This window comes from Chiloscyllium punctatum, chromosome 41 (assembly GCF_047496795.1).
Source record: "Chiloscyllium punctatum isolate Juve2018m chromosome 41, sChiPun1.3, whole genome shotgun sequence".
Taxonomy (NCBI): Eukaryota; Metazoa; Chordata; class Chondrichthyes; order Orectolobiformes; family Hemiscylliidae; genus Chiloscyllium; species Chiloscyllium punctatum.
In genome coordinates this window covers 16,035,768-16,058,213 of record NC_092779.1, presented here as the reverse complement: position 1 = coordinate 16,058,213, position 22,446 = coordinate 16,035,768, and the positions used below count along the sequence as shown (strand labels likewise).

General features: G+C 39.5%; 1 protein-coding gene across 8 annotated transcripts in view; it reads left to right on the top strand.

Moving 5' to 3' along the window:
- The window catches only part of fars2 (phenylalanyl-tRNA synthetase 2, mitochondrial), a 457,813-nt gene that overhangs the window by 129,850 nt on the left and 305,517 nt on the right, over positions 1-22,446 (top strand). For all 8 annotated transcript variants that reach the window (XM_072560441.1, XM_072560442.1, XM_072560438.1 and 5 more), the window contains one exon: positions 13,905-14,036. In XM_072560441.1, coding sequence (XP_072416542.1) covers positions 13,905-14,036 — 132 coding nt within the window. The remainder of the gene's footprint in view (positions 1-13,904; positions 14,037-22,446) is intronic.

Below are 22,446 nucleotides of genomic sequence, written 5' to 3'. Positions count from 1 at the left end.
ATGACCAACACTGTCTCATTTCCAACCACCCAGACAACGACGGACACAAATTCAACTGGAACAATTTAACCATCCTAGCACAGGCAAAACAGAGACGCACCACAGAATTCCTTGAAGCCTGGCACTCCAATCGGAACTCAATCAATAGACACATTGAACTGGACCCGGGAAACAAACCACTCAGATACAGAACCAGAAGTACCAACAAACAGAGACAGATAAATACCAAGCGGGTCAGACCACCAACACCTTGTTGATGATGTCACGTAGTGAGACAATAGAACGTTGGCAGAAAAACACACCAGCTCGGCGAACGAATCCTCGACTTCATCCACAATCCAAGCTACAAATCTTCTGAAGAACTCTCAAAACAGGAGTGGTTAAAGGTCGGTCTGAATGGATGTATAGCTGCTAATGATGACAATTAGTAGCTGACAATGGGTTATATGTGGTAGCAGGCCATGTAATGACAAGACCTGGTGTGTGGAGGGGGGGAAAGCAAGGGGAAGGGTGTTCAAGCCCTAAAATTGTTGAACATTTTATTCTTATCATACTGTTATAATATAAACAAAGGGAAGAATAATTGGTATAACTTTAACTCTGTTGGAAAACTTAACAAGATAGTAGATTAGTTAACTACTAAACAACAACTGTTCCAATATAGTAACATCCCATAAAGACACCCTTGGCAAAGGCAAAGTCAATAAAACAGATGGTTTCATATGCGATTCTGGCAGCAGAGAATGAACGAAAGCTTTTAGCTGTTGCCGAGAAAGACATATAGCTGCTTCCACAACCAAAATCAAAACTCCAACAACTGCTGAAATCTAAATGAAAGCTCCAGTTCTGTGGGAGCCTGACTGCACCCATTCATGTTGCGTCTATTGTTCCAACTTTAAAAAAAACCCAAGGACTCACAAACTTTTTATTTTATTGGCTTGGACGAGGCAGCTTTTCAGTGATGACTCAAAACCTCTCCTCAAGAAAAACTAGGACAAAATATGCCTCTTAAAGCCATAGTATCATTATACCTCCCCCTTAAAAAAAACCATCAATGTAAAAGTTTTAAAAACCTTTATTCTTATGCTATTAGTACATGACAGTGTATAGACATTACATTGACTCTAAGCATGCAAACATTCAATACTACAGTCCATTTCAATTTGTTTCTTTCGCCACCAAACACCTTTGTCTTCCTTCATCAAAGTTGTGTGTTATGGACAGACCATTCCCCCTCAAAATATTTGAGGGGGGGTAACCTAGACTCTAACTTTCTTTTATTTTAAGGTAGATGTGAAGTGCACATTCCAAGTGTGATGCACTGGTCAAACCACTCAACATTAAGCAAAACAATTTATTTAGACACTATAGTTAAAATACAAACAAAAGAAAGAGGATTTTAGAATAACTTAACTATTCGAAAACTTAACCAAATAACAAATACAGTACCTATTACTAATTAACTGTTCCAATATAGCAACATCCCATAATTTGGCAAAAGGCTAATTTCAGACACAGTCACATGCAGTTTTCCAACCCAGAAGGAAACAACATTGAGATTTCAGAGAATGTAACAGCAAGGAATCATTTTCCTGAATGAGTCCAACTCTTCTGGGACCCAAACATCTTCTGACTGCTACTGCAAAAAAACTAGAAAGCTCGATCTGTAAGATCTGGCCGCTCCCTTTCCAATGTTTAAAATAAAACCTCAAGGCCTCCTCTGATTGTTGTCTGAGGCCATCTCCCATAGCCACTTCAGCACTTCTGCCTTTACAATCTCTTCAAAAAAACCCAGGACAGAAAAACTTTTTAAAGTGATTACGCTGTCTCGTCCTGCCACATGTATAATTTTGAAATTAAATGGCTGTAACAATAAATTCCTTCTAAACAGTCTGGTATTTTTATTTTTAAATTTTTCCAAAAACTTTAAAGTGTTATGATCAGTACATACAGTTTTCTCAGATACATTACTAGCAACATAAATGTTGAAATGGTGCAATGCCAACAGCAAGCCAAGGTCTCCTTCTCAATTGTGGAATATTTCTGTGGACGAATACTCAGCTTACTAGAAAAATACCTAATAGGTTTTTCTATCCTCTCATTATCATCTTGCAAGAATGCAGCACCAACACCCACATCACTCACATCAATATCCATCTTGAATGGCTTTTGTAATTAGGTGTGGCCAACAGTGGATGGTGGTTAACACAACTTCCAGGCTGTCAAATGCCTTCTAAATTCCTCCATCCACTGAAATTTCCTGTATTTCTTCAACAAGTCTGTCAATAGAACATCTGCGCTGTTAACATTTGGTATGAATTTCCAATAAAACCGACTCAGTTTCAGGAATTGTGGTACTTCCTTCTTTGTCGATATTCTAGGAAATTCCCCATTAACCTTTGTTTTCACGTCCCGTGGGGCTGTCTGTCCATGTCCAATGATATGGTTCAGGAATGTGATTTGGGCTTTTGTGAACTTACTTTTAGCCAGGTTTATCACCAAACTCAAACTTGCCTTCTGAAGTTGATTGAACAATTCCAATAGATGCTCCAGAAGGTTATCTATGTAGACCACACAATTAGGTAATCTCAAAGTGACTTTATTGGTTAGTCTTTGAAACGTGCACCAGGCACATTTCATACTAAATGGCAAAACCTTAAACTGGTAAAGTTCATGCGGTGTCCCAAAAGCCAAAATTTCCTTTGCTCCCTCGGATAAAGTTATCTGCCGGTATTCTTTGAGTAAGTCCTGCTTTGAAAAATACGTTGCTTGTCTCAGTTTCTTAATACAGTCTTCCATTTGTGGAATAGGGTACAAATCAGATTTTGTGACTGCTTTGATTTTGCAGTTACCAACAAATAAATATTGGGGACTATCTGGTTTGGTACCATCACTATGGGTGAGCTCCATTCGCTGCATCTCACTTCAATTATATCATCATGTTCTCAATTTCATTTTGAACCTGTGCCAGTTTTGGATAGTTAGATGTATAAGGATGTTGCTTCATTGGAACAGCATTTCTGACCATCTGCGTCATGCGTAAACAGATGAGTACTTCCCAGCTTATTCCCTGGTATTTCATAGAATCGTAGAATCCCTACAGTGTGGAAACAGGCCATTTGGCCCAACAAGTCCACACCGATGCTCCAAAGAGTAACTCACCCAGACCCATTCCCCAACATTTCCCCTGACTGATTCACCTAAACTGTACATCCCTGAACACTATGGACAATTTTAGCATGGCCAATTCACCTAACTTGCACATCTGTGGGCTGGGAGAGGAAACCAGAGCAGACACTGGGAGAATATGCAAACTCCATACAGACAATCTCCCGAGGCTAGAATCAAAGCCAGGTTCTTTAGCACTGTGAGGCTGCAGTGCTAACCACTGAGCCACCATGCTGCTATGTGATTTCTCTGTGTGATTGTAATAACTCTTTCAGGTCAGTTCAATTTTCCTCTGGAAGGTAACTCAATAATTTATGAGACCTTCCTTATTATCCAATTTAATTTGAGGAATATCATTTATTGGAATTTGGTTCTTCACTCTGACTTGTACCACAAGTACCATATTCTCCTTTGGCTTTCCTTCCCTAGCAAAATACCATCTGAACATGACAGACTCTGAGTTTTCCTCCTATCTGGCATTCTTATGAAATAATTGACCTCATGTTCACAAAGCACTTCATGGACCTAAAAACATAGCCCTGTGCTCTATCAAGGTATGTAGAAAAGTCTTTTCCTCAGCTTTTTAAAAATATTTTCAGGACAATCTTTCCAACATTACTTGCCTCCCAGACTGCAGTTAGGCAGACATTGATACTCTGATAGACAATATAGTGCACAAAATGAAAAGTATGGATGTTAGTTGGAGTTTGTTGTATATATGGACAGTGGGGTTTGACAAAGCAGGACGCTGGAAAAAGCACATCAGGTCAGGCATTATCCAAGGAGCAAGGGAGTTGACGTTTTGGGCATCATCCTTCTAAGGACTGGAGAAGGGTTCTGCCTGAAGTGTCGACTCTCTTGCTCCTCGGATGCTGCCTGACCTGCTGTGCTTTCTCCAGCACTGTGCTTTATCAACTCTGACTCTCCAGCATCTGCACTCCTCACTTTCTCCCTGTTTGCAGTATAAGTTCCATGTTTGGCATACAGCCTAAGGGATTCTAAATGATTTTCAGCCCTTTGATGTTCTTTGAATGTAAGTTATTAAATCGAGGCATTAACTGTGTTGGAAGAACATCATCTCCGTGAAAGGTGGTCGTGGGTCTGCCTGAAACCTGATGATCTTCAGTGCAAAGAAGTTTTGATGACCAAATATTGCAGATTGATACATTCCAGGGGATGCAATAAAGCTTGAGGCAACCACGGCAGGGAAACGAGTAAAAGCCTATGTATGTAGTACCATTTCAGCTATGTAGTGCTATTTATTTTCCCAAAAGTCTACTTTATTCTTAAAATTTATAGAAATACATTAGTTATTTTGATTTGAATATTACAGAATTTGCAATAAAATTCAACTTGATTCCATACAGCATGTTCCAATCTCAAATACCTCAGTACAATTATGATGGGTTTGATATTTACAATACAGTCTATGTCAGGTGTATAGACTAAGAGCAAACAATTTTCAAAATGGAAATTACCAACAGTGCAGTGAAAATTAACTTTTCTGTATACACCTACATTCCATTCTGAGATGCCTTAACACAATTAAATTGTTTTTTGAAACAAAAACAGAGCATTGGAGAACACAGCAGATCTGGCAGCATCTGTTGAGAGAAAAAGAGAATTTAATGTCTCAAGACCACTGACGCTTTGTTAGAACAGGAACTGGAGTTCTGACAAAGTGTTACTTGACTCAAAGCATGCTCTGTTTTATTCTCAACAGATGCTGCCAGACCTGCTTTGTTTGTCGAGCATTGTTTGTGCTTCCAATTTCTAGCATCTGCAGTTCTCTTTTTATTTTAAATATTTGTGATGTTGACAATATATGTTCCTAGTCAAGCATACAGGCTGAGGAGATCTACAGTTTCCAGCCTCTCAGCTTACTAAAGTTGAAAGACCATTGACAGCAGCTTTTCATTATTGTATTCTGTGACAGCTGCCCCAAACTTTAGTGTGTCCTCAGCACTAATCCCAGACATTGGAATGAACAAATCTGCAACACTTAGTCAAGAGAACACAGTGCACTGGAAGGCCAGCAAGCTTCAGGCAGGCCAGAGAGCAACTTTCACTGAGTTAATGGTTCTCCAGGTGCAGTTGATGTGTATGTGTCCTGGCGTCAGTCCAAAAAAAGCACAAAACCCTGAGTTGCAGAACTGCTTTGGGATGAACTTTGATAGAAAACCATGTAGTGTTAGTCCAGTAAGTGTAACCTTAGTAATGGGGACACTATTGGAGGTAATTCTGAGGAACAGAACCAGTCTAAACTTGGTGAACCAGAGATTAATCAAGAACAGTCAGCATTGTTTTATTTAGGGTGATCATGTTGACCAAGTATATTGAATTTTTTGAAGAGGTAACCAGTTATGTAGATGAGAGCAATACATTTGATGAGGTCTACTTGGACTCAGAATCAGCAAGGCACTTGATAAGGTCCTGCATGGGAGACTGATAGAAAAGGTAAGGGCCTGTGATATCCAAGAATATATGGCTAACTTGATCCAGACTTGGCTGAGTGGCAGGAAGCAGAGGGTGATGATCAAGGGAATCTGGAGCTCGCTGCCTGCAAGGGTAATAGAGGCAGAACATTTAAGAAGTATTATGATGTACATTGCAATGCTCAGGTATTCGAGGCTATGTGCCTAGTGCTGGAAAATTGGATTAGAATAGTTAGGTGGTTGTTTTTGACAGGCACAGAGTCAGTAGTTCAAAAAATCTTCTGTGCTGTAGACTTCTATGATGTATACTAGAGTCTAAAAGTCACTGTGAAGTGGTTGGCCTGCCTGTTATAATTTCTGAGTTACTGTACAAAATTGCAAAATCTACTTTTGGATATGGCTGATGGTGCTGAACTCCACTCGCAAGTTAAAAGTAACAACCAAGAAGATGATATCTACCAACACAAAAGAACAAAATATTCTGGTGATCTATGTGGCATGGTTTAGATCTTACCTTATGGCAGTTTATATCTGGTGCTGAGTTGAAGGGCTCTCTTAGCAGGCAGCAGCAATGATGTCAGCAAACAGATAAACAGACACTTGCGATGAAGAATTCACTGTATCAAACTAGATAGTTAGAAGTACTAAGTATTCTTTGCTCTTTTCAAGCAGAGAAATAAATCAGAGTTGGATTTGGATAGAAGCAAAAACAGCAACATAAACAACATTCCGTATATACTTGTGTAAAAGTTGAATTTTTTTTAGACTATTTTCTAAGGTAAAATTATGGGGTCAACTATAAGATGGATACTACTTTTGAGGGGTCGAAATTCATGCTACAGTCTAAAATACCATGTCATTAGCAGAAGCCCAATTGATCTCTAAACAAATAAAGAAACAAAACACAACAAATTACAGTAATTATCAGATAAAAATAAAAGAAACAAAGATGGATTAGTAATTATTTTGTTTGCTTTTTCTTTTCTTTCTTGTTATTCTCTTTTTTTAAAAAAAACTTATCTTGGAGCAGTGATGGGGAGGTCCAGAACAGAACAAGATGCCAGCAGTCTGAAAGCCCGGAGTGGAATGGAATGACCCGTAGGTTGGAAGCCTGGAGAGGAATGGGATGGCCAGTAGGCTAGAAGCCCGGTTTGGGCAGGACTACCAGTGGGTTGAAGGCCTGGAGCAGAGCTGGACGGCCAGATGGCTGGAAGCCCAGAACGGAGTGAGATGGCCAGTAGGTTGGAGGCCCGGAACAGGATGGCCAGCAGTCTGGAAGTCCAGAGCAGAACAGGATGGCCAGCAGAGTGGAGTGGGACAGCCAACAGTCTGGACGCTCAGATCAGAATAGTCAGCAAATTGGAGGCCAGAGCAGAACGAGACAGCCTGTAGACTGGAGGCCCAGAGCAGAACGTTACAGTTAACAGACCGGAGGCCCAGAGTGGAGTGGGACAGCCAGCAGACTGGACACTCAGAGCAGAATGTTACGGTCAACTAACTGGAAGTCCAGAGTAGAACGAGACAGCCAGTAGACTGGAGGGTCAGAGTAGAATGGGACAACCAGGAGGCTAGAGGCCTGGAGAAGAGCAGGACAGCCAATAAAAACTGAATACTGATTATACTAATTAAAGTGCTCATTCAATAGTGAATTTGAGAAATCCATTGCCTAATGTTTGTGAAAATTGTACATCAAAACACATAGCATGAAAAATATCATTTCCGTCTCGTAACATTTATGTACAGGATAATACCTTGACTCACAAATGTTGATCTGTTATCTGTGAAGGATTAGGGTAGACTTTTACACAAGATATAGGGAAAGTTCCTGACATGGCCAAAAATAGGGAGTCGACTTTTATTGGAGTATATGTGGTTTTTTTATCATTTTTGTTAAAGTTTCAGATCAGTACCATATTAGAGATAGTCATATTTCTTCTAAAATTATTTCCCTCTACTTACCCTGTTTTCTATATGCTTGAGTGATGTGGAACTCAAAGGTATGGTTTCCAGCATTTGCAGGATCTGTAAGTCATGATAAGATAGGTATTTTATAATAAGGAGGAATTTGATACAACTGATTCTTGGCAGTTAAACTAATTTCGTTGAGAGTTTCCTTCAATTGATTAACTTTTATCCAAGAGTCTAAATGTGGTCCTTGATTGCCAGCGCCAGTGCTTAACTTAGTTGTGATAGACATATTGATAACACCATTTAGATAGGAACTTCTAAAATTCTGATATTCAAAACAGGAATAACCATGGTTTTCATTATGTTTGTGCAATTAGTAATGTAGATATAAATATACATTACTGAAAGAAGAATTGAGAATGCTGCACAGTGTGTAAGCAGAGAAAAGAAATAAAGATGATGCTAGATTTCCTCATTCATTGGGCTGGACTTTGTACTTGTTGCTGATCTCAAAGAAAACAATCCACAAAGATCTAGTGATCTTATGTGGTGTAGTTTAGCCTTTGCCTAATGTGGGTTTAAGTCTGGCAGTAAGTCAAAGGTTTACCTAAGCATGCAGCAACAGGCATCTCAGCAACCCCCTCAGCAACAAATCACATTGAAGAATTCGCCACAGCAAATTTGGCAGTTAAAAGCACCGAATATCTTTATATGTTAATTTAAATTTTCAAAAAGCAAAATTTATATTTTTCGATTTTGATAGCTGAATGGCTGATGGCTGCTAGTGGTTACCTTACTTAAGAAAGGATAAACTATCAAATCACTCCTTAAACTTCTACTATTTTCAAGAAAAAGCACCCAGCCTGCTCACATATTTCTAAAAAGTGTTCTCAACGGTGGCATCATTCTTGTGAATTTATTTTTGCATCTACTGTCTTTTTTTTATCCTTTTGTAATAAGGAGGGGAGAATCATTCATAATACTTCACACTTGAAAAAATGGTCTAAAGTCTGTTGTGGTTAATGGTTCAAAATTGAAATGGAGATCTATTTCACCTTTTATCAGATATTCTGCTGTATATTAGGGAAATTTTCTGTTACTAAAATAGTAATTATGGGCTGGCTTTCCCCATTTTAGGCTGTGTCATTTTATGTTGGTGTTGTGTGTCAAACCTCATAGCACCTTTTTTCAATCTTCATCTCATGAATTATGCAACAGTCTCTTGGGGGGGGGGGGGGGGGGGTTTCTTATACAGTCATGCAGCAGGAAAGACAAATTCCCAATGCTCTCAAAATCTTCCAGTGCACAAGTGGCTGGGTGCCATATGTAATGCCCAGCTGCACACTATTTCAGATGCTGCAAGCGAGGGACTATCTCTCACAGTCTTCTGAGGAAACTGAAATGTTCCAGAAACGGAAGCTGACAGCCCACTTTTCTGATAGGGATCTGTAAACCTGGTTGGGTGTGGTGATTGAGAGGAGTGCCACCCTGTACCTGATGGGCCACCAGAGGATGGCAAGGCACCAAACACCCTGCCTGGGCACAGATAGTGGCCTTGGTCATTGCTGTCTCCAAGGTCAGACAAACTTCATGCTTTATGCGTGAAATAGATCCTCTGTGCTCTGAAAGTGTAAGTGCCATCATCTTCTCTTTCCTACCTTACACTCACTCCAACTCTGCCACTGCACAAATGTCACCAATGTTCAAGTACTACCAATGTCACTCCTGCATGCAGCATCTCAATTCAATGTTCATCATCCTCCACAATTACTAACCCTTCCAGTCGTCTAAGTGCAAAGTGAGTGAGCACCAAGAAGTGAAGACAAGAATAATAAGATGTATCCTGTGTAGATGCATGAGATGACTGTGTGCATGGCAGCCTAGCAGGAACATGCAGGTCAAAGGTATCCCTGAGCGCCAAAATGAAGTTCTAAGGGACTGATTATGATTTGGTCAAAGATCTGCCATGAAAATGTGATGAAACTTGTGGTTAGCCAGTGCCGACTTCGGTGGTTGAGGGATGGAGGATAACGTTGTCTATGGAATATTCAAGGACATTCTGGTGAAGAACATTAAAACAAAATCCTGGAGAAGCAAGTGGCAACCGACATTCACTAGGTCACTGCTCTGACTTTTAAATTGGTTATTGTCATCATCTAGGTTCTCAGGAAAGGAGGAGAGAATTAATTTGCAAACTACATTTAAATGAGGCAAATTTAGTATTAATGAGAAGCAAATGCAGGAACATAGACAGCAAAACTCTCACCATTGATACCATTGAGGGGAAAACCGTAAATATTTTCATGACATAGAGAATTTGATTTTTTTCCCATACAGTATTTTATTGTTACCTATGTTGCTCAAAACGTGGGAAAATTCTGTGGTTGAAGTGGAAATTGGTTTGCAATTGTGTAGGTGTATTTTGGGCACAGCATAGAAAATTTTACAGTGATATTGCATATTAGAGACCTAATGCATACCCTTCTGGGAAAATTGTTTCTGATGATTAGAGATTTCAGGTCCATCCTCTGAAGATTTTTTTTGCAGTCATTAACAAACGGTAAATTTTAAGTGAAACTCTAAAGGCAAATCTTCTTCACTCTGTGAACATTGCAAATTCATTGGAGTTGCTATAGAAGCATAAAATGCAATGAAAGATAACATACAATATAGTCACTTAAGATTTACAAAGAGTAGAGCTTCGCAACAGGTGGACCAGACATGGTTAATTGCAATTCTCCTTGCATACAGAACTATGAATATGTTGGGGTCAGTTAGTGGAAGACACCTGTGGTTGATTTTTTCACTTATATAATTAAAAGGCATGTGCCTGTTCTACAAATGCAAACAGCCATTGCACAATAAGTTCACTATGCTGATTGATTCACATACATTCAGTTGGAAATTTCACACTGGCAAAAATCAATTCCATTCACCAGACAAGCTTGAAAAGCTACAAACCATCAATCTCTATAAAACAGAGGAATCAAATTGCTCTGTTTTTACAAAACCATTAGTCATAGAACAGTCAATTGAAAAAAAACAAAGTAATCAAGGAGCTAACAAAAATGCAATATTTTATAGCAACCATGTTATATTTTGAGTCAGAGATGATGCATTTATTCTTATACTAGAAAAAATCTCAATGGGAATTTGTAGTGAATAGCATTAGGCACTGGGTGATTACATCTTGGACTTAGATTCAGACCAGTTTAGACAGACGGGAGGAAGCATTGTGTACAAATGGAGATTAGGTTGACAACAAATAGCAGACTGGTTTGTGGGCCAGTTGACAAGTTACCAATAGCATACATGGCCTGCCTACCAAAAATTGAGATTGGTTCTCAGCATAACATCGTGGACTAAAGGGCCTGTTCTGTGCTGTACTTTTCCATTTGTTTGAAGCCTCCTATGTATTTTGCGATGGTTATATTTGAGTCACAATGGGACGACGATAAACATTGAGAAACATAGAATCCCTACAATGTGGAAGCAGGCCATTAGGCTCATTGAGTCGACACTCTCCCTCTGAAGAGCATCCCACCCAGACCCATCCCCCTACGTTATCCATGTGACCCTGCATTTCCCATGGCTAGTCCACATAGCCTGCACATCCCTGGATACAATGAGTAATTTAGCATGGTTAATCCACTTAACCTGAACATCTTTGGACTGTGGGAGGAAATCTATGCAGACACGGAGAATGTGCGAACTCTACGAAGACACTCACCTAAGGCTGCAATCGAACTCGAGTCCGTGGCACCGTGAGGCAGCAGTGCTAATCACTGAGCCACCACATGAAGACTTGTTTTGCCTGTGAGCAAAGCCTCGGAAGATCTACAAATGAATTTTTTTCAGGAGTTTCTGATGATTACATTCGTTGCACTGTATTGACATAGATGTCATTGAAGTCCTGTATGGTACACTATTTGCTTGCTGAGAATATTATTTCTATTTAGGATCATGAAAGATTGGGACTAAAATCAGAATTTGCTTTTGTGTACTTATTCACAAAAGAATATTGTTCTATTCTTTAAACTGAGTTGAGGTCATAGAGAGGGAGTCTATAAGTTTAGACCTGGTTTGTATGTTTTGACTTTAGCCCAGACCTAAAGCTGAGTCCTGGTTGATGGGTATGAATGGATAGATCTGCTGTGCATTTGTATGATATGCAGTACAAAAGCTAGCCCACATGATGAGGTTTGAGAGGACAGCTGTGGCTAACCACTCAGCGCAGCTGGGGTTTTGATATACAGAGAAAACCTTTAAACAGCAATCTTAGAATAAGAAAGTTTAAATCTATGAGCAGATGCAGGAGCACAAGGATGAAGGACAGATGATGGTTTACTTCACCTGGGGAGCCAGGGCATAGGAGGAAGCTCTTAAGGACCAATTGTCAATTCAGTGAGGCTGAAGTGATTGCTCCATATAGCGATCTGCTCCATATGGCTAGAGAACTAGGGCACAGGAGAAGTAATATGCAGTGTTTGATTTCTCAGTGCAGCGAGAGAGCTGAAATTATGCCAGTAATTAGCTGCTGGGGTGCAGTCCTGTATCCATCCTTCCAACTTGGCACCGCTCTCTTGACCACATGGCATCAATGTCGATTTCACCAGATTCCTCATCTCCCCTCCTCCCACCTTATCCCAAATGTAACCCTCCAACTCGGCATCGCCCTCTTGAACTGTCCCACCTGTCCATCTTCGTTCCAACCTATCCACTCCACCCTCCACTCTGACCTATCACCATCACCCCTTATCTCTCAGTCCCCTTCCATCCACACCCCCCATCCCCCGACATTCCTGACGATGGGCTTATGCCCGAAACCTTGACTGTCCTGCTTCTCGGATGCTGCCTGACCTGCTGTGCTTTTCTAGCTCCATACATTTCAACTCTAATCTCCAGCATCTGCAGTCCTCACTTTCTCGTTGCAGTCTTACAAACCCAGACAAAATCTAGGAAAAGAAATTGAACATTTAAAATGCTCCAAATTTGTATTTGATACCTCAAAGCCCTTGCTGGAAGAAGCAGGAGGGCCTTCAATCTGAGTTGGAGCTACTGTTGAAAGGAAGTTAGAGTTCAAAGCATTGAAGGTGAGGGGCAGAAATCCTTCATGATAAAGGCAGAGTTTGAAAATTTTTGTTTGTAACTCACAGTGATCACTAAATCTAAGTTGGCTGCTGAGAAGATTTATGAGGTCTGTTTTGATTGTGCCTGTTATTTGGTATGTATTTTGTGTTTATGGTTTGTATTCACATTTGCCACAAGTTAATTTTGGATGTTAGAATATACAGTGGATGATATTTTGCTTTCTCTGTTGATTGTTGCATGGTAAAAGTTATCCAGATTGTTTCAGACCATATAATATTGTGGCTTTATTCTCCTTATAACTAACTTTGATTTCAAATCTTGTTTACTTGAAACAAAAACATACTTGTTCATAATTGAATTCTAATAAATAAACAACACCTTAACAGTTCACTGTTAATGTCACATGATTTTTCCAATTGATGTGTAAAGTACTACAATAATGTTTGTACGTTTGGCTGAAACGATTGTTCGTGCACCTCATGCTGATGAAATGAATAACATCATATTAATGAAGCCTTTAGAAAACAAACCAAACTAATCTGAAAATATTTTGCTATGGATTTACAAAATAGTAAAACAAAATATTAGCACACAATGTATTCAGATGAAACAGTACACAGATCTCTGTGACTTCATTTGTCTAGAATACAACAGCTGAGCAAAGGCCAAATTAGGACTACATGGGTCTTACTGCTTGTGAATGGAAATCTAACTTCTCAATGCAATATTTCATGAAGTCCTAAACACTGAACTGTTAGCAAATTGAGAAGATTAAAAAAGCAAAACTATAATTCAAAACAGAAGCTTGTCTGACACACAGTTCCATGTTTATTAATATCCTTTAGCTGAAATTACAGACTAATTTTCTTGTTCTAAAATGAGAGGCCCGTGATGAGCATTGTGATCAACAGCGCTTCATTTAGAAATGAATTTTTCAAATCCAACATGAAGCCTTAGATTACTTTATCATTTTCAGAAGTTACTAGTTTGTTGCCTGTTAAGTTGCTCAATAGGACTGCCTGTTTTCCAATGATCTTGACTCATTTTCCTTAAATGCCAGGTGACTGAGAGGTTTTGACAAGTGATTGACTTGGAGGGGGCCTGAACTGCAAAAAGCACCATTCATATTAGAAAAGACATAGTTGGGTTTTTTCTCTAGTTTAAAGATTTATTTGCTGTCACAAAACTATTGTAAGTGGTTTGTTCACTATTTATTTTCCTGGAATTCAGTAACAACTGTCGTTAACTAAAGAGCCAGGTTTTGCAGGAGTCTCTAATACTGTCATATTTGCCTTGTGACAGGACTAGAAATTAGATGGGTGGATTGCTATTTCCCATTTACGCATCCTTCCTTTGAAATGGAGATCAAGTTCCAAGGAGAATGGATGGAGGTCCTTGGCTGTGGGATCATGGAGCAGCAGCTGGTAGACTCAGGTAATTCAGTGCAGAACAATTGGCCTTGAAGCCCTCTTTGTTTATGATTTAATAAATAAACGCTGTTATTCATGTATATTCCAAAATTTAAAATTATTTGATAATTTCTGCCAAATAAATCTCAAGGTGAACAAGGTGAATTGTTCATAAAAGCAATACTTCATATAAAAGTTGGTATAGTAGTTACATTAGTTGGGGTAGAATGGATAGCGCAGCTCTGATTTGTGCCAAGAACACTGGGTTCAATCCATGACCCAGTTCAGGTAAATTTTGGGCCAGTATCCACATCCCCTATTCATTGTAAAATTCATGGCACTTTGCTGAGATTTGGCAAATAATTACCAAGCACCTGCCGATGGGTAGAGAACTCAAGAAGAAGGAGTTGTATACAATACGTAGTGCTGTTGATACAGAAAATACTGGACAAAATATTTGTGTAGCAATTAGATAAATTCGGTTTGCTGCATCAGCAATATGGCTTACTATATTTTCAAGTTATGCCTTTATTTGTTGCTGTGCACAGAACTTTTCATAGCCTATATATGTTTAACAGTTAGTGTTGAAGTAACATAAATCAAATTCTACCCAATTAGATATGCACTGATTAGGGCTTACACATCATGCATGGAATAACAAATATTCAGTTGGCATGGAGGATTTTTAATGTTTAAAGATAAAACAATTTATTTAAGGAGATGTCTTATTTTGAAGAGCAAAAATTTACCTTGATGCTAAGAACGGAGATACTTTTGTGTTTTTAACGTTAAGCTTGAGTTAAATTCAATTGCAGCAGTGGGCCACACTACAACCACTGTTACAACTTATATGCTGAGCATCATACCATATTATGCGAAAGAGCTTATGTGGTCCTTGGGCTGTTCCAAAATGCATGTCACTACTGCGCAGTCCCATGACCAAAGCCATGCAAGAAAATAGACCTGAATCTTCATCTGCATCTTCATGTGATCATGACACAACCAAACCATCTCCATGTTCATGGTATGAATTGTTACAAATGCAAGCAATAACAAAGTTTTGTTTTTAAAGCAAAATTTATATTAATGTCACTTGAGAAAACAGAAGAGGAACCTGACATGAAACCCAAAATGGGATTGACATTTTCACGTTTGGTACCAGGATCACCTCACGAATGTCTCATCAAAAGCAATGCCATTCTTCCCATTAATTCTAATTAAGATTTTTGCAGTGGCACTCAAAATTGGCTGGATAGGATAGATTCATGGGGTAATCTCTCCTGCTTAACTGGAGTGCAGGAAAAAATTAGGAACCATTGAATGATAGAGTAGACAAAGTACAGGGGAAATTCCTATGGTTTTTCCAGGAAAATCTATTGTTATCATCCCGACTGATATTACTACTGTACAAGTCAGATAGCTGAATAAATTCTGGCTTGATAGATCATCTTTTATTTCATGTAATTTGATGCAACAATCTTTCACTGAAACAGAAACACAGAAGACTGCAGATTTGAACAATAAAACATGGGTTTATTACAGCAGAGAAACAAAATAAATAAAATAAAACAAACCAAGCTATTTAAAATCATAAAGTTTGAAATATTCCAAAACACCATGCAAAATCAAGTTCCACCTACTCTCTAACGCTATCACTTTAGTTATTACAAAGATGGATATTTTCCTTCTATGCCCAATTCTTAAGTACTATCTTTCCACAGTTAATTTTCTGTTAGCAGCAAAGTATTTTCCTTGAATCCTCACATCACTGAGATCTTAGACTTTCTCAGTTTTGAGTAACCGCTGCAGATTGTTAAACACAAATCCTGATCTGGAAGTTTTCACAAAGTGAAACTCATACACTGAGGTAACTGATTCCCTTAACTCCTTTTTTCTGAAGAAACTATTTTACATCTTTTCAGTCATCTCCTTAGAATTGAGATTAGTAGCTTTTAACTAACTTTTAAAAATCTTTTCTTCTGCTAAATTAATAACCGAATGATTTGCAATTACTAAACTCCTTCACAAACAAAAAGACAAGTGCCCACATGCCACAATTTGAGATCCAAACTCTTCTTAAAGATATATATAGCAAATAGCTCTCCTCACACTATCTTAAATTTACTTTCACAAAAATACCCTTCATAACTATTAATTTAGAGGTGTGATCACATGCCTACTAGGAATTTGATTGAGGTAATCTAAACTAATTTCATTTGGTAACTCTATTGGCAATAGAGAGAGCTGCTTTTCATGTAATGGAAAAGGGAATATTATCATCTAGATCCTGGGATTGAATATCACCTAGATCTTGGAATGGATCGTCTTCTCCTGGTGGGTTTGGGAGTCGGTGTGCAGGAAGCTCAAGGAAGTGAAGGAAAGAAGGTCTGCAATGTGGGATTGTCAGAATAAATGTCTGGGTGGTATAAAGGAGGTTTCAGTGGATAGTAGTAAAAGGAGAAGTTTTGCAAGCAGAGGAAGGAAGGGGCTGTTGTGGAGTAAGGCTAATACAGGACAGAAGTTGAAGGACCCTGTAAGCTACTAGGGTGGGCAAGGAGGTGGCTACAAGGTGGAGGAGAAGGCTGCAAAAACCACTTTAAACCTGTCAACAAAGGAATAGTCAACAAGATGATCACAAGCTGAGTTTACAATCACTGAAGTAATGAATACCTTGAAATTTAATGTGGAATCTCTTGCTTAAAGTTGCATAATGTCAGGAGCTATCATATGGGGTAAATTGTAATGGATGCTAATGCAACGAACCCTGTGTCCCTTGTTAAATTTCAATCAGGGATTGAGATTTGAAACGCTATAAATAGGATAATAACTGCCTGGTGAAAATGCTCCAGTAATGGAAATATATTAGCTCTGACCACACCAGTCAGCAGAATGTGTGTTTTGTGTGATGGGCTTTTTTTGTATAGAAGTGTTTGTTGCTTATTTTGAAAAAAAACCTACATTGTTAACTTATAACTGTTGTCTTGTGCCAGTTTAAATGCTGTGGTGTCTAGGAAATAATGTTTTCCTTTTGTGATATTAACTTTAATGGAGAGCATACAGTTATTGAGAACGTTGGTAAATTCTTCCCATTCTACTTTTCTGTAAGTCCAAATGCCTCACATGGCAATTCAATACAGTATTGTTACGACGTGATAGTATCACTTAATAAATTACTGTAAATGAAAAAAGGAATCTCTGAAAGCCAAAAGGTCGCCTCTGAAAATCAAAAAGTAACCTTCAAGAAAATCTCAGGTATAACCCTTTGATGAAGGAATAATGTTAGGATCCCAGCTGATGTTGGTAATACTGAACAAGTCAAATTCCAGAGAAATACTTGTCTTGATACACCACAAGTTTTATTTTTGCAATTTGTTTACTGTAGTATTCAGTGTACTTTCAACAAAAGAAGTTGTTTGTTGCAAAAGAATACAAATCTAAAACAAAGCTATATGAGAATTTGGAAAGACGTCATTGTAAATAGCACAAAGAAAAATTGAATCCATTTTCTCTGCAAAATTCCTCACAGAAACTCATGCCACTCCTATCTACATTCTTTAATTTCCTCCGAAAATAAAAAGTGCTGGAAGTCACAGTGGGTCAGGCAGCATCCATGGAGAGAGAGCAAACTAACTTTTTGAGTCTAGATGTCACTTCATCAGAGTTGACGTGATACTTAATGTCAGCTCTGATGAAGAGTTATCTAGACTTGAAACGTTAATTTGCTCTCTCTTCATTGATGTTGCCTGACCCACTGTGATTTCCAGCACTTTTGTTTTCTAGCATCTGCTATAATTTGCTGCTCTTTAATTTCACTCAATTGACAAGGTCACATGCATTTTCTTTCAATGATTTTCTGCACATTCATCGGATTGGATTCTTTGCAATTCTCCCAGGGACATGCAGACACAGGTAAACATATTGACCTTTCTCATTGGACTGTGTAAGAAAGGCTTCCAGCCCTGTTTGGTGAACTGTTAAAACAGTTTTAAACTTGTTTTAAGCTCAGATGGCCGAGAGAATGCCAAAACTAAACTGCCTTGCTGATGATATGGACCTCTTCTTCTGAACTTAGGACCTTTAGCCATTGGTCTGTCTGTAGGGTGTAAAACTTCAAACTATTAAATACTTCAGCAATTATCTCACTAGGTAGTGTATCTAGTCATTTAGTATAATCACAGAGTCATAGAATTGTTACAGCACAGAAGGAGGTCATTTGGCTTGCCATACCTGCACCAGTTCTGTTATCTAGTGCCAGTACATCACCAGGCAGTATATCCCAAACCCTAACTACTCTCTGTGCAAAGCTTATTTTCTTGCATCACCAAACAACTTGGTTTGCCCAAGACTTTAAATCTATGCCCTCTTGTTCTTCTTTATTTTATGAATGGGTACAGCTTCTCCCTATCTACTCTGCCTCATTGCTTATGTTTAGAAAACCTCGACTAGATCTTTTCTTAGCTTTCTTCTCTCCAAGACAACAGCCTCAACTTTTTCAATCTATCCTCATAACTAAAGTTTCTCATTTCTGGAACTATAACCTCTCCAATGTATTCACATCTTTTTATTTTATTTCTTTATTTTTCTATCTTCTTTTTCCAAAGAATTTATACTTAAGAATCTGTACCTTTGTACGTAAGATGGCACTGTATGTGGCAACTTCTAAACATTAAAATGTATTCTTTTGAGTATATGTGACAATAAAGCTAATTCAATTCAATTCAATCTTTCCTAAAAGTGTCATGCACATGTTACCTAATACTCCAGCTGAGGTCTTCGATGCTGGGTCTGCTGTTTTTTGTCATTTATATGAATGATTTGAATGTGAATATAAGAGTTATGGTTACTAAGTTTGCAGATGACACCAAAATTAAAAATCACACAATACTATGTTATAGTCCAACAGGTTTAATTGGAAGCACACTAGCTTTCGGAGTGCTGCTCCTTCATCAGGTGGTTGTGGAGGATCGGCGCTCTGAAGGCTAGTGTGCTTCCAATTAAACCTGTTGGACTATAACCTGGTGTAGTATGATTTTTAACTTTGTACACCCCAGTCCAGCATCAGCATCTCCAAATCATGACACCAAAATTGGTGGTGTAATGGACAGTGAAGATGTTACCTCAGAGTACAATGGGATGTTGACCAGTAGGGCCTTTGGGCTGACGAGTGGCAGATGAAGTTTAATTTAGATAAATGTGAGATGTTGCTTTTTGGAAAGATAAATCAGGCCAGGATTTATACATTTAATGGCGAGATCCTGGGGAGTGTTGCCAAAAAAGAGATCTTGGAGTGCTGGTTTATAGTTCTTTGAAAGTGGAGTCTCAAGTAGGCAAGTTAGTGGAGAAGGCGTTTGGTACGCTTGCCTTCCTTGGTCATTGCATTGAGTGCAGGAGTTGGGAGGTCATGTTGCAGCTGTGCAGGACATTGGTTAGGCCACTCTTGGAATACTGCTTTGAATTTGCACATCCCTGCTATAGGAAAGATGTAGTGAAATTTGGAAGGGTTCAAAAAAGACTTACTAAGGCATTGCCAGGGTTGGAGTGTTTCAGCTAAATGGAGAGGCTGAATAGACTGGGGCTATTTTCCCTGGAGTGTTGGAGGCTGAGGGGTGACCTCCTGATAGAGGTTTATAAATCATGAGGGGCATGGATAGGGTGAATAGTAAAGGTCTCTTCCCCGGTGTAGGAGAGTCCAAATCTCGAGGGAATTGGTTTAAGGTGAGAGGGGAAAGATTTAAAAGTGACCTATGAAACAACTTTTTCACGCAGAGCGTGGTGTGTATATGGAATGAGCTGCCAGAGGAAGTGCTTTGTGCGTGGGAAATCATGTTTTTTGAAGTAGTAACCAAGAAAATTGATGAGGGCAGAGAAGTAGATGTGATCTATTTGGACTTCAGTAAGGCGCTCAATAAGGTTCCCCATGGGAGATTGATAAGCAAGGTTCGATCTCATGGAATACGGGGAGAATTAGCCATTTGGATACAGAACTGGCTCAAAGGTAGAAGACAGAGAGTGGTGGTGGAGGGTTGTTTTTTCAGACTGGAGGCCTGTGACCAGTGGAGTGCCACAAGGATCGGTGCTGGGCCCTCTACTTTGTCATTTACATAAATGATTTGGATGTGAGCATAAGAGGTACAGTTAGTAAGTTTGCAGATGACACCAAAATTGGAGGTGTAGTGGGCAGCGAAGAGGGTTATCTCAGATTACAACAGGATCTGGACCAGATGGGCCAATGGGCTGAGAAGTGGCAGATGGAGTTTAATTCAGATAAATGTGAGGTGCTGCATTTTCGGAAAGCAATTCTTAGCTGGACTTATACACCTTAATGGTAAGGTCCTAGGGACTGTTGCTGAACAAAGAGACCTTGGAGTGCAGGTTCATAGGTCCTTGAAAGTGGAGTCGCAGATAGATAGGATAGTGAAGAAGGCGTTTGGTATGCTTTCCTTTATTGGTCAGAGTATTGAGTACATGAGTTGGGAAGGGCTTATGCCCGAAACATCGATTCTCCTGCTCCTCGGATGCTGCCTGGCCTGCTGTGTTTTTCCAGCACCACGTTTTTCAACTCTGGTACTCCAGCATCTGCAGTCCTCACTTTCTCCTACAGGAGTTGGGAGGTCATGTTGCGGCTGAAAAGGCATTGGTTAGGCCACTGGTGGAATATTGCATGCAATTCTGGTCTCCTTCCTATCGGAAAGATGTTGTGAAACTTGAAAGGGCTCAGAAAAGATTTACAAGGATGTTGCCAGGGTTGGAGGATCTGAGCTACAGGGAGAGGCTGAACAGGCTGGGGCTGTTTTCCCTGAAAACAGAGGCTGAGGGGTGACCTTATAGAGATTTACAAAATTATGAGGGGCATGGCTAGGATAAATAGGCAAAGTCTTTTCCCTGGGGTCGGGGATTCCAGAACTAGAGGGCATAGGTTTAGGGTGAGAGGGAAAGATATAAAGAGACCTAAGCGGCAACTTTTTCTTGCGGAGGGTGGTATGTGTTTGGAATGAGCTGCCAGAGGATGTGGTGGAGGCTGGTACAATTGCAACATTTAAGAGACATTTGGATGAGTATATGAATAGGAAGGGTTTGGAGGGATATAGGCCGGGTGCTGGCAGGTGGGACTAGATTGGGTTGGGATATCTGGTCGGCATGGACGGGTTGGACTGACGAGTCTGTTTCCATGCTGTACATCTCTATTACTCTATGACTGTATGGTGGAGGCTGGTACAATTACAACAATTAAAAGACATTTGGATTGGTAGATGAGTAGGAAAGGTTTAGAGAGATATGGGCCAGATGCTGAAAAATGGGACGAGATCAATTTAGGATATCTGGTCAGCTGGACAAGTTAGACTGAAGCGTCTGTGTCCATGCTGTACAAGTCTATGACTATGACTCTAAGTTCAGTATTATCTCCTTCCTCTTGTACTAATGCCCCTGTTAATAAAGCTGAGAACATTATATGCTTTACTAACTGCTTTCTCACCTGACTTGCCATCTTGAATGATTTGAACTTTTATACACCTAGATCCCTCTGCTCCTGTGCCCCTTTAGAATTGTGACCCTATTTTACATTCTTCCAATATTTTTCCACCAGAGTGCATCACCTCGCACTTTTCTCCTTTGAACCTCATTTGTCATCTACTCACTCACTCCACTAACTTTGTAAAACAAAATTTCACCTTTATTTGAAGGTGCCCATTTTGGAGTTCCACACTGTCATCTTCACTGTCATCCTCACAGTTTACAGATCTTTGAAGTTTAGTGTCATCTGCAAATTTTGAAATTGTCCCCTGCGCACTAAGACCCAACTCATTAATATATATCAGGCACAGTGACTCAGTGGTTAGCCTCACAGTCCCAGGTTCGATTCCAGCATCAGGCGGCTGTGAGTGTGGAGTTTGCACATTCTCCCCCTGTCTGTGTGGGTTTCCTCCGGGTGCTCTGGTTTCCTCCCACATTCCGAAGATGTGCAGGTCAGGTGAATTGGCCATGCTAAATTGCCCATAGGTTAGGTGCAATAGTCAGAGGGAAATGGGTCTGGATGGGTTACTTTTCAGCGGGTCAGTGTGGACTTGTTTGGCCGAAGGACCTGTTTCCACACTGTAGGTAATTAATCTAATACCAACCCCTCCACTACAAACCTTCCCCCAGCCTAAAAAATAACCACTGACCATTGGTCTCTGTTTCTTATCACTCAGCCAATTTTGCATCAATGTTGCTACTGTCCCTTTTATACCATGACTGATACCTCTCCTCCGAGATATGTGGTATTGTGCCAAACACCTTCTGGAAATCCATGCATACTGTTGTGAGTAAGTCACCACAAATTATCTTTAATTTGGCTATTTATTAAGAAATCTCACAGACAATCAAGTACTAAAACAATGATTTAAACTTTATTGCCTGCAGCAACCAAAATAAGACCTCTCAAGTAAGCAAACTAA